Raw genomic sequence first — 13,364 nt, 5'->3', positions numbered from 1 at the left:
ATTCCTCGTTTACATGATTCCCGTTGCGAGATTTCGCGCCGGAACGGAATTTTCGCTCGGGTGCAGCAACCGGGGTGAAGTCGCGCCGGTGTGAAAGTCGCCCCAGTATCATGTAAACAGCCCCTCTCTCTCATCAAACTTTAACTGCTTTCATATACACCGGTTTCATTTTTGGAAGACAGACACATTTTAAACAATGAAAGAGTTGAAATAATCCGGCGCGAACTGATTACAGGTAAGAGAATTCCTATTTTGAATCGATGTTCTCGGTGCGCCGTTGCGGTTGCCGTCCTTGTTGCTAAGCTCCTTGATGACCTGCCTCAGTCGCCATCGACTGGATAAATCCCTAACTACTGGATAACTCAATTCGTTTGAATTGTGTTTTATAGCATTATCTATGTTTCAAACAACCGATTCCATGGGCGTGTTTCTCAAAGCATCCGAAACTTTCAATTTCGGGCTTCTATCTGGTGACACAATTCCCTCTTTACGTTAAAAACCAAAACCTCTCCAGGCGTGAAAAGTTGCCATATTTGTTTTCCTCTCCTAACTTGAAATCATGTCAAAGAACGAGCTTTATAGAGCAAGCGCATGCCTTTCACAATGACTTCTCTCGCCTGATAAGCTTTCCGGACTTTGCAGAAATGGGCTGCTGGCCCTAAGTAGTACAATTTGGGTCTGTATGTTATCATTTAACTATGTTTTCATTCAGTTTCTCTTTCCCTCCTTGCAGGAAGAGTGAACGGTGAAGGATTGTTGTTTGTCTTCGTCCAAATAGACCATTATTAAAGGTAAGGAGTGTTGACAGCTGAAAAGAGTTACCCCGCGCCAAAACTAAAAAAAATCCCTAATTACCACCCCATTTCGCGAAGGTTAGCATCCGAGAGCGTAGCATTTGCCAAGCCACGTCTAAGGAGCTCGAGACACTGGAATTTCTGCAAAAACGTGTGTATGAAAACATGCCTTGTCCCCTGCAACTGTAAACAACTTAGGGATTGTCGCCCTAAAACGTCCTTCCTTTCTCTGTCTACGACCTAGAGACGGAAGTGAATAACGTCAGTAAAGGCCTCTTCTGATTTTCAAGAGATGGTTATAAACGGGTGTACAGTAGATGTGCCAGATAGATGCATCGTTCATTGAACGCTCGCTGTAGTTTGCACGTTCGCGTCGTGGACGTAGTTTTATTGAAGCAATAAAGATGACATGAAGTAAAAATCACTGTCCTGGGTTCCTTTTTCGTAAAATGTATCACAGAAGAACATTCAAAACCACATTTTGAACTTGGTATTATTTGCGAAAAAAAAATCAATAGATAAAAGTAGAAGTAAATTTTTAGTATCTATATACACATTATTTTCATTAAGTGATCCTTTGTACTTTGTACTACTGCTGACATTAACGCAATAATTACTTCTAGCAATGGCTGACTAAAAGGTAAGCCTGACTAAGTATGGCCACTGGACCAGAATACACTGACGAGCAGCTAAATTACTTCAGGATCTGTTTTATCACTACTGATGTGATAACTGAGGGCCTGCGAAAAATCTTCAAACAAGAATGGGACAACCGCTACAAGGCAACTTTGGGAGAATGGAAAGACGAGCCCCAAAATGGACTGGACTTCAAAAACCAGGAATCGCCAAGAAACCAAACAAGAAACTCGCGTCTTTTGGCAACCATGGTTAACGGAAATAGAGCAGAATGGGATTGCACAATGCTCTTTTACGCTATACTGTACTCCGACTGTATTAGAAGAGGTCTAAACGCAGTAGTCCGATCAAATGTGGATGATTTGAGAAATTTTCGTAATGAAGGCCCTGCTCACTCGCCACGTGGCAAAGTCAACGAAACAGAGTTTCAAACTGCTGTAGGCAAAGTTGTAGTTGCCTTTCAAGCACTTGGCCTCTCCGATCTAAAGATTCAAGAAATCAGAACTCAGAAAGGTTTTCCGACGGGCGAATTACGAAAAGTCTTGCAAGAAGTCAACCACCTAAAAGACGTACTTAAGGAAACAGAAAAGCATCGAAAGGTTCTCGAAGAGCAGTTACAAACTGAAGCTCCTGCGGCATTTTGCATTCTCCCACCCAAGCCATCGCACGACGTTGCCGAACGAAATCATGAGTTGGCTAAAATAGCTCAACAACTAAAGCAACTGAAAGAAACCAACGAGAGCCGATTAACTTCCCTGTACATCTCAGGCAACCCTGGAAGCGGCAAATCTCAGTTAGCCGGTCTTGCCGCAAAGAAATTCTTTGATGACAGAAAAAAAATCGCGGTTAAGAATACATTCGTTATGACTCTAAATGCGCAAAGTCTTGATTCACTGTTAGAATCCTACGTCTGTTTTGCTCGTCATCTAAAATGTTCAGAATATGCAGTCACAAATACTCTAAACGACAAAGATCTGAAGACGGAGGGGAAGATTGCCAACATAAAGTCATTAATTAGTACCAAAGTTGAGCTTTACTCATCGTGGCTGTTAGTGGTGGACAATGTCGTCAGCTTAAGTGGAATGAATCCTCATTTGCCAGAGACCGGAGACACGCACTGGTGTAAAGGTCAGCTGCTGATCACATCGCAAGACACCGCTGCTATTCCTTCAGAAACCTCTTTCAGCAATCACATCTCTGTGAGCAAGGGCATGACGCCATCTGACGCCATTTCCTTATTAGCCTCCCTCTCTGGTCTCGCTGACGATGAGATTGAAAAAGAAGTTGCTCGGGCATTAGATTACCAACCCCTTGCCTTAGCAAGCGCCGCTATCTTTGTCAAACAAGTTCGGGAAGCATCTTCGAATTTTGGCTGGAAAAGCTACCTCGAAAAGCTTTACAGGGGTCAGCGTGCTAACACTGAGGCTTTTCTTGCCATGACAAACCAAAGCTACCCAATCTCTATGACCACAGCGATTTTATTGGCCGTGGACGACGCGATGTCATCTGACAGGGTTTTGAATCACGCAATCGGTTTCATTTCTCTCTGTAGTCAGCAACCATTAAACCTTGACCTTCTAATAAAGTACATCCTGAATGACGAGAACGAAACCGATAGGAGTGGATTAGAAGATATCATTGGTTTGAGGATTCGAAAAAGCTCTCTGCTGTTAGTAGAAGAAGACGAGAGTGGCATATACGTTCAACTACATCAAATTGTGAGAAATATCACCCAAACTAGAATCAAAAAGTATTCGGAGGCTCAATATTCTCAAATCATTCATTGGGCTATTACCTCATTTAATCAGTTTATAGATGAGAAAAATCTTGATGACAAAGACTTTATTTCTAATGGCTTTCAGCTGGTACCTCATTTGAAGTGCCTAATAACAGAAATTGAACGTGTATTCAATGTAGCTGACTTATCGGAAGTCAATTTATGTGTGAAACATTATCCAAATTATTTCATTAGGTTTAGCACGGTTTGTGCTAATCATTGCAACTTTCACAGAGCCAAAAGCATCTGTAAGGTAGCTCTTAAATTAATTCAGCATGGTGGTGTATTTTGTGACGGAGATTCCGCAGCAGTCTATGATGAGTTAGGTAATGTCCATTACAGCATGGGTGAGTTTCAAGAAGCAAAGGAGTATTATGAGCGCGCTCTTGCTATACGGATAGAAAAGTTGGGATCTCAGCATATCGATGTCGCATCTAGTTACAACAACATAGCCACTGTACTCCATAACCAAGGTGACCTGCAACAAGCAAAGGAGTATCAGGATCGCTCTGTTGCTATACGGATAGAAAAGTTGGGATCTCAGCATATCGATGTCGCAACCAGTTACAACAACATAGCCACTGTACTCCATAACCAAGGTGACCTGCAACAAGCAAAGGAGTATCTTGAGCGCGCTCTTGCTATACGGATAGAAAAGTTGGGATCTCAGCATATCAATGTCGCATCCAGTTACAACAACATAGCCACTGTGCTCCGTGACCAAGGTGACCTGCAACAAGCAAAGGAGTATCTTGACCGCTCTCTTGCTATACGGATAGAAAAGTTGGGATCTCAGCACATCGATGTCGCAACCAGTTACAACAACATCGCCACTCTACTCTATGACCAAGGTGACCTGCAACAAGCAAAGGAGTATCTTGAGCGCGCTCTTGCTATACGGATAGAAAAATTGGGATCTCAGCATATCGATGTCGCATCCAGTTACAACAACATAGCCATTGTACTCCATGCCCAGGGTGACCTGAAGCAAGCAAAGGAGTATCTTGAGCGCGATGTTGCTATAGGGATAGAAAAGCTGGGATCTGAGCATATCGATGTCGCAACCAGTTACAACAACATAGCCATTGTACTCCATGCCCAGGGCGACCTGGAACAGGCAAAGGAGTATCTTGAGCGCGCTGTTGCTATACGTATAGAAAAGTTGGGATCGCAACATATTCGTGTCGCAGATTCTTATAAAAACTTGGCTGTTGTACTCCGTGACCATGGTAAGCTGGGGCAGGCAAAGGAGTATTTTGAACGTGCGTTGGCCATCTATTTGATTCGTCTCGGTCCTGGTCATTCTAGTGTCACCTCCGTTCAGCGAGACTTGGCTGAACTGCAAAACTGTCTAGTAAAGCTGTCTTGCGTCATATATTAATGAGGGATAGTTATTGCGTCGCCAAATAAATCATTCATGGCCAAGCAGGACGCACGTGTTAGCAAACCCCTTGGCGAAAACTGGTATTAATGAACCCATTGAGCGATATAGGTTTATATCTGTGACTAAATCTGGTGACAAGAACAAGTTCAAATGGGTAGGGGAGTTTTAAATTATTTATTAACGTTGATTTGAAAGTTTCGGGAACGTGGAACTTATCAAGCATCAATAGCGACTTTCACGCAATGAAAACTGATGGTGTCTCAATAAGTTTCTTCCTTGACACGAAAACACTTAACTTACAAGGCTCCAAATCTGAAATTATCGGTAAGAAATTATCTAAATTCACATTTATCAGCGAACCACGAGCTACTCGAAGAAGATGAATCCTTCATTCCAAGAGAGAGCCAAGAAAACCGAAGCGAGAGAACCGAAGAGCAGGGCTACGACTATCATGTAACATGCTCAAATCTAATAGACACTCAGAGACCTTAAACTGAAACTACAAGAACTTGAATCGTGTTACATCTCTTTAAAATAAGAGACAAATGCTTGAAGCGATGAAAATAAGAGACTAATAACGGCATTGCGAGTCTTGGACAACTAAATTGAAAAGGAAAGTAGACTCGCAGCTCAAGAGATAAAGGAAGATAACCTACAAGATCGTTAATACTTCTGGGAAACTGTTCAAAAGAAATCGAAGATTTTTAAGTTTTAAGTTTCAAGTTTATTCCTTTCTTAAAAATACTAAATAACAATTAGACCCACCTCGTTCGATAGATTCAACTATGTAAGATTCATATACATACTCATTATGTAATATAAAAGAAAAAAGAAAAAAAGGGGAAAGGACAAAAACTATTTAAAATTAAATAAATAAGAAATAACATGACCTAAGAATTACGGTAAATTACACAATAAGGACGGTATGATTGTGTTTCTTTAGTTTCGATATTATTTTATCAATTTCTAATGTAGTCATCTTCAGTAATTTATGTCGTATAGTACATTTCTCATCTTATTTTTGAAACTATTATTTGACAATTTTCTTATTCTTTAAGGACAGCAGCTTGTTTTTAATCTTGCACATGAATATTGCGACGTTTTGCAATCTTCTGTTGTGTAAGGTGGTTAGCTTAACTCTCTTTAGTAGTTTAAGGTATCTTATTCCAAATTCTTGAGCCAATACGTGAGAAAACGTTTTTTTTGCAAGTCAATTCTGGAGTGTTTTGTATGAAACTTTTGAGATGTTGATGAACGAGTGGAATATCTGTGTTTAGTATAATTACATAGGTGATTATGAAAAATTCCCTGCGCTGGTTGGTTGCTTTTGAGGTTATTATTACACGATAATCACCTAAGCGTTTTTTTCAAAATGGCCGCAAGCCTAGGTGACAGACGAAGAAATTAATTATTTTAAAGAAAATGCATATTTGTCAAATAATCACCTGTGTAATTATACTAGAACAATGATTCACCTTAGATTCGATGAATATCACTGAATAATTGTTAAATACTTATTGTTCTACGGTGGTGCTTGTTTACCATTACCAGCTTACATTAATTTTGTAATTTCAAAGATATAGCGGAAAAGAAAGTTTATAGGGAGAACCTTAGCTTTAACAAAAAAAGGTATATCGTGTTCATCTTTAGCAGCAAGACTGATTAAGCGTAGTGCACGTTTCTGGAGAATAACAAGTTCAAGTTTCAAGTTCAAGTTCATTTATTATTCTTATTACATATTAAAAAAGAACCACTCTTACCTGCAAATAGCGAAAGCTAATCTAGGCGGGTAGAGTGAAATTGATGTATTTACATATTATACAAATACAATTTTAAATTGAAGTATATTCAGTACTTAAATTGATCGCAATCATGCCTATATCTTAAGCCTATAATGTATACTCTATAAACTTGCCTATATAACGTTTTGTAAGTGAGACAAAAGTCGGAATGCCAACATAATCCTCCTCCTGATTGAGAATTTAAAGTAATTAGTGTCGCATTTTATTCTTGAAGCGTGGCTTAGATAATTTCCTCAGGTCGGGAGGGATGCTATTCCATATTATTACGCCTCGTCGAGAAAAAGATTTGATTTGATGGGTTAACCTGGAATCTTAATTGTAGAGATTACTGGCGGAAGAAAAACATAACATGCAACAAGTGTCAAGAAAATTCAAACAAGGAATGCGCCGCATTCAACAAATCGATTAACTAGAAGAAAGTCCGTTGTGATCCTTGGAGATCCTATGACCTACAAACATCCAAGGCAGGAAATTGTCGAAGACAGCAAACGTAGAATAGAAATCGTTTAGCGGCAGTACAGTCGATGATATGTTCGATTTCGCCAAACCATTTACACGACGGAAACCGGACGAGATTATAATGCACGTTGGCTTAACGACAAGCCACAGAAGATTGCAAAAAAATTGTCGACCTTCAGAGAAATGCTATTCAACTTGAGTCTCGCACAACAAGAATTATAGTTATTTACAACGGTTAGCTTTCAGTTAAAATGTTTTTCCTTCTTAATATATGCCTCGCTGCCTCACATATTTTGTAAAACTGGCTAAAAAAACGAAGAAGGCCTGAAAACTTTTGCAATTCCGTGTTGACAGAGATTCTGACACATTTTATGAATCACATTTATAAGCTTTTGTGTAAAATGGATGTCCAGTCGTGACCTGCTTTGTTTGACTGTGAAATTGCAGTCGGGTAAGCGAATTACTACGCTTTAGGTTGACTTTTTAATTTGTAAGATTTTTGCTGTCGCTCTAAACTGAGGAGAGAGGGAGTAAAGACTGTCAGTTAAACGAAAAATATTGTGAAAGAGATTACTGTGCATGTAATTTCAGTTTTAGTTGTTGATTAAAATTGTTGGTTGTTGTGGTTGTTTGTGAACTCAGAGGCGATAAATCTGTTTGATCACTGTAAACTGTATACAGTAATGACCATTAATTTTGTACTTTACGCAGGAGCATAATTATTTCCATATACACTATATTGCTTTAATTTCTGGGGTTGGAAACGGGAGCTCCGCTTTAAAGCTTGGCTAAATATATATATAAGAAATTGAATACCGGTAGATGCAGAGATTGAGAAATCGAATTTATACCTTCTCCTCGTACAATTAATCAATTACTATTCCAAGCAATTAATAATATAAGAGGGTTTAAGATTGGTTCTCTGAGGCCCATTTTATCGTCGCATTTTACATGTGCCGAATCTAATGCAAGTGAGTAAAATGTATTGTTTTCGCTCATTTGCGTTAGATTTGGCACATATAAAATGCGACGTTTAAAACGGACCTAAATATATTAAAAATTTGGTTTTACCAACGGAATTGATAATGTAAATTGACCACCGTACAGAGATTCTAAAAGCTGACTTTTCGGGCATTAGCACTTCGTCAGAGCGAATCGAGGAATTATGGGTTGTGTGTAGTTTTTATAGTGGATTAGGAGCTACGCTATTGGTGGTCTCCTGTTCAGAAATCTATGGATTTAAAAATACTAGAGCACAAGGTTAGTGGTGGCAGCGGTTGAACAACAAACGAATGAATATAAATATGAACAGAAAATGAATGAATATAAATATATTACGGATTCTTATGCAGAGCCAACCGCTTGACATCTTGGCCATCAACGAAACTAGGCTTGACGCATCAATACACGACTTCCGTCTTCCTGGTTACTGTTGGTCAGACGTAAAAGAAACAGAAGCAATGGTGGTGTCTGTGTTTATGTTCGCAGTTCCATGAATTTTCGAAGGTGTGGTGATTTAGAAAGTGACCTCTTGGAACTACTAGTATTAGAGATAAACAAGCCAAATTCAAAATAGCTTTTGGTCCATTGTTGCTATCGCCCTCCTTATTCACCAATAGTATGTTTTGAGATTTTTGAGCAACTTTTAAACAAAACTGAAAACTTCATGAAGACATTTACATAACTGGTGATTTAAATTGTAATATCTTGTCTCTCTCTGGCGAATCCAAAACAACTCGACTAGTTGATATTATGGAAGCGTACCAATTGTCACAGGTGATAACCGAACCCATCAGAGCCCGGTTGTTCGAAAGCCGATTAACTTAATCCAGGATTATCGTAAATTTTTCTTTCATGTTTTCAAACTTTTGGTGAAAGTTTCTTTTGCTTATTTTTGTTTTTGGAAGATTGACTTCTACTAATGTAAAGTTTTACCGAATATCAGCGTTGAACAACATTTGAGAGTACAGAAACAAACTCCGTGGTTCATTTTTAATCTGGGATTAGAGTTAATCGGCTTTTGAACCACCAAGCCCAGAGTAACAGCTAGTACGTCAAACTCTTCGCGCGCGTTCGATTGACCCTATTCCGGAATGAGAATACTTGGAGTGACGATTAAAACGGTATGTTTGGCGCGTTTCGAAGCAGCATGAATAACAAAAATATGTTTAAAATAGCATTTTAGCAGCTATCTCACAATTTTAATATGAATCTCCGTAAAAACGAAGGATTTCTAACTTACATTCCGTGTATTGCTAGTCCGGAATACAGTCAATCGAACGCACCCTACATCTCTACGCAGTAAGCGCATTCAAAATCTTCTTATGCGTGATCTTCGTGGAAATTGCATTCTTTTCCTTAATAAACCTAAAACAACCAGTTATGTTCTTAGTTCTTTTTTTTACGTATCAGCTAAGTTGCGGAATGCGCTACCTGAACCTGATTTTCTGTCCGTAGCACTGGGTTTACTGATGTTCAACTAGAGAATCCAAGACCGCATTTTGTACAGTGGCTTTTCTTTTTAATTAATATATCTTTAAATGTCATGTATTTAGTTATGTATCTGTATTTGCTACGTATTTTAGTTGTAAATGTAATGTCTCGAAGACATTGGCTCTTACAGTTATCCTGAAATTCGAGATGAAATAAAGTTTATGCAAGTATGTGTTACCTTCAACAGAGTGCGTGCGTGCATTTTGTAATCTGCGACTCCAGCGCTTACTATGTGTCAGATAAAATGACTTTTCCCTTGAATATTTAAGCGATCGAGATCTTACACTAAACTGTAATGACAAGGGTGGTCTAGAGTTGTGAGTAGGCGTGGGATTTGTCTCACATGGTTTAGGGGCCGACTTATCCCTCCCTCAATGCCGTACCGGGACGCGAGGTCGGTAGCAGAAAGCAGCGAAGGGCCAACTGCGTCCAAAAGCGATCGCACGGGCCAAAATTCCGGGATGACTCGTTTGGTACGACGCTGCAGCGCCACGTCTGAAGGTACTGTTTTTTTCTCTCGTGTTCAAACATTCCGTCAGCGCATGCGTAAATGTTCAAGGCTCTCCGATACCTAGCCTACCAAAAAAATCAAGATGTTATTTTTCACAAGGAATTGAGATTTCAGTTGATTCTATAGGCATAAACGTAGTAACCTAAGAACCGTGCGTGTCTGGTCTTCTCAACACAGAATTTATGACGTTTTCATCTGGCAAATTTTGTTGCTAGTGGCAAATTGTTTTATTCGCGATTGACACTTCCTAAAAACTTCCCTCTGCTCTTCTTAAAAACTATATAATCAATGTTTATTTACTATTGTGTCTATATTTGTTTTTCATAAAACAGGATAACAAAATCTGTACCTGTTCGCATTTTTGAACGTTAAAATAGCATTTTGGTTGCATATTTTGAGGTCTCCTATCTAGATACTAACCCCGCCGGACAGCAGATAACTTCAGTAAACTTTTGTCTTGAAAAGCTGTACACGCTTAAACTTGTGGTGAAGAAGAAGTTGTAAGGGAACTTGAAAATGATCAACATGTCAGCCTTGAAGCCAATGTTTCTAGATTTCTTTTCATTTTCTTCAATCTTTCTGGGTTTAGTACTAGCACTAAAATGATTTACGATACGAAAACAATATTGTGTACTATTAGAGCTACATGTTACGCAAAGACAATTTGAATCTACTGAAAAACAAAACGCAGCTCAGTTGACCGTTATGGAAAAAAACACTGTCAAGTTATTGCACTACCACATGTACGCAATGCGTGCCTATTTTTCAAATATCCCGTATCTCGTCAATCCCCCCTCCCCCCCCCCCCCCTTCCCATCGTCTTGGCGAGCGGGAAACTGTGAGGCATACATAAGATTATGACGTCACGCTTATTAGTTTTGCATAGTTTTGCATTGAGCAGGAGCTCATCAAGAGGAGCCTCTATCTCCTCTAATTCCTTGAGTCAACCCTTTCCCGAGTAAATTTATTTTTAGGAATAGGTTTTTCCCGCGAAAAGTATTATAATTCCCTTGACGCTGAGATAGCTCTGTTTTGATTGGCCTTTACAACAGAGGGCGTGCTGAATGTCCCAAGGGAGATTGGCTTTTACAACAGTGGGCTTGCTGAATCTCCCAAGGGAGGTGTTCTATAAATAAATCTACTCGGGAAAGGGTTGACTCCGAGGCCAAGTATGGGAGATAGAGGCTCCTCTTAATGAGCTCCTGATTGAGATAATATATTGCTAATATATTGAGGCGTTTAACTGAAATCGATTGAAATTTAAATTTTTTCTCACTTTCACAGTTGAGAAATACTTGCTCGTACTATAGTTATCCTTTTTTCCAATATTAATGCTTCAGGAGGAATATAATTTCAGTTTGAAAATTTAAGGTCTTGTCTGACTCTTTATAACTCTTATCTTAAAGCTATCTAATAAGGGCCCAGTTTATCCAAAAATGCACCAGATGCAACCATTTCAAGGCAATATGTTCAAAATTTCCCGGGGAGAGCATGCCCCCCGGGACCCCCCTGGCATGCAAATCCTTTGGCCTCTGCTGACTATTACTATAGCCAGCTTGCCTACTACTCAAAAACATTTTGACTGGGCTGCTCCTAGTTGTTTTACGATCATAGACTCAGCTAGAGACAGTTATGGTTTTGTCTTAAACTGAAAGAACAAGGGCACCCAACCAGCAAATTAAGCCAAAAGCCTTTGAGAGACATTTCTAGACTCCTTGTAATGAATAAAGACTGTCTAAGGAGATGTTTTTATCACTTAGGGTTAGGGTTAGGGTTTGGATATCTTAGCTGAAAATTGAAGTGCCCGAACATTTTAGGAAATGATGTCTTCATCACAGAAATTGCTAGGTGAACATTACCTTCTCACAAACTCCAACCAAACCATTTGCTCATCCGAACCTGCTAGGTGACCTTTTTCAGTGCCAGAAATTGCAAAAATATCCCTTCCGAAAAGGGCATTACTAAACAACAAAACAGCCAAACACCGAAATAGCAAAATGAAGCACCAAAACACCATGTTTGACCCCACCATACATTCAATACTAACCAACAAAGGTTGGATTTGAGATTAAATATCGTTTTAGGTCTAATTAGGCTGTTTCGGTGTTTTGCTGTTTCGTTGTTTAGTAAAGTCCTTCTGAAAACATAATGGACTACTCCTCCCATGGCTGAGAATCTTTTTGGTGAGGTTTTAGGAAAGAAATATCTAGCAGTCTTCCAACGTAGAACCGACATTGTTAGGGCCGATTTACACAGTACGATTTTTGTCGCATAATCTGTACCTTGCTTCGTTCGCATTTTTGAACGTTAAAATAGCATTTTTGTTTGCATATAGATACTAACCCCGCCGGACAGCAGATAACTTCAGTAAACTTTTGTCTTGAACAGCTGTACACGCTTAAACTTGTGGTGAAGAAGAAGGTGTAAGGGAACTTGAAAATGATCAACATGTCAGCCTTGAAGCCAATGTTTCTCAGTTTCTTTTTATTTTCTTCAATCTTTCTGGGTTTAGTACTAGCACTAAAATGATTTACGATACGAAAACAATATTGTGTACTATTAGAGCTACATGTTTGCGCAAAGACAACTTGAATCTACTGAAAAACAAAACGCAGCTCAGTTGACCGTTATGGAAAAAAACACTGTCAAGTTACTGCACTACCACATGTACGCATGCGTGCCTATTTTTTCAAATATCCCGTATCTCGTCAATCCCCCCTCCTCTTCCCCCCAGAGACCGAAAACGCAGCGCTAAAGATGAGTTTTTCACACCAGGATTTGTTTACGTCTCGGCGAGCGGGAAACTGTGAGGCATACATAAGATTATGACGTCACGCGTATTAAAAAAAACCTCCCTTGTTCTTGCAAGTACAAACAAAATGGCATCCAAACGATCTCGTTACGTGGGCGCAGGGACTCCGAAAATTTCTAAATTTCTTCGAACGGTATGTAGATATGTAGCCCCGGAAACCCATAGCTTTGCATTGAGATAATTTTTTGCTCAAACGATTTGAAGCGTTTAACTGAAATCGATTGAAATTTTAATTTTTTCTCACTTTCACAGTTGAGAAATACTTGCTTGTACTATAGTTATCCTTTTTTCCAATATTAATGCTTCTGGCGGAATATAACTTCAGTTTGAAAATTGAAGGTCTTGTCTGACTCTTTATTACTCTTATCTTAATGCTATCTAATAAGGGCCCAGTTTACCCAAAAATACACCAGATGCAACCATTTGAAGGCAATATGTTCAAAATTTTCCAGGGGAGCATGCCCCCCGGGACCCACCTGGCATGCAAATCCTCTGGCCTCTGCTGAGTATTACTATAGCCAGCTTGCCTACTACTCAAAAACATTTTGACTGGGCTGCTCCTAGTTGTTTTACGATCATAGACTCAGCTAGAGACAGTTATGGTTTTGTCTTAAACTGAAAGAACAAGGGCACCCAACCAGCAAATTAAACCAAAAGCCTTTGAGAGACATTTCTAGACTCCTTGTAATGAATAAA

At 39.3% G+C, this 13,364-nt stretch overlaps 1 protein-coding gene across 1 annotated transcript; it reads left to right on the top strand.

Annotated features, from left to right (window-relative positions):
* Positions 1–728: 728 nt before the first annotated feature.
* On the top strand, positions 729–7,748 carry LOC137985346 (uncharacterized). Its single transcript, XM_068832930.1, has 2 exons — positions 729–791; positions 1,418–7,748. The coding sequence occupies exon 2, from the start codon at positions 1,451–1,453 to the stop codon at positions 4,586–4,588; it is 3,138 nt and encodes a 1,045-aa protein (XP_068689031.1). The 5' UTR covers positions 729–791; positions 1,418–1,450; the 3' UTR covers positions 4,589–7,748.
* The last annotated feature ends 5,616 nt before the right edge of the window (positions 7,749–13,364 follow it).

This window comes from Montipora foliosa, chromosome 14 (assembly GCF_036669935.1).
Source record: "Montipora foliosa isolate CH-2021 chromosome 14, ASM3666993v2, whole genome shotgun sequence".
Lineage (NCBI taxonomy): Eukaryota > Metazoa > Cnidaria > Anthozoa > Scleractinia > Acroporidae > Montipora > Montipora foliosa.
The sequence above is the reverse complement of the archived record's forward strand: the minus strand, read 5'-3'. Positions and strand labels throughout refer to the sequence as shown.

Coding starts and splice junctions, on each gene's coding strand:
- LOC137985346 (XM_068832930.1), top strand. CDS start 1,451: ATGGCCACTGGACCAGAATACACTGACGAGCAGCTAAATTACTTCAGG.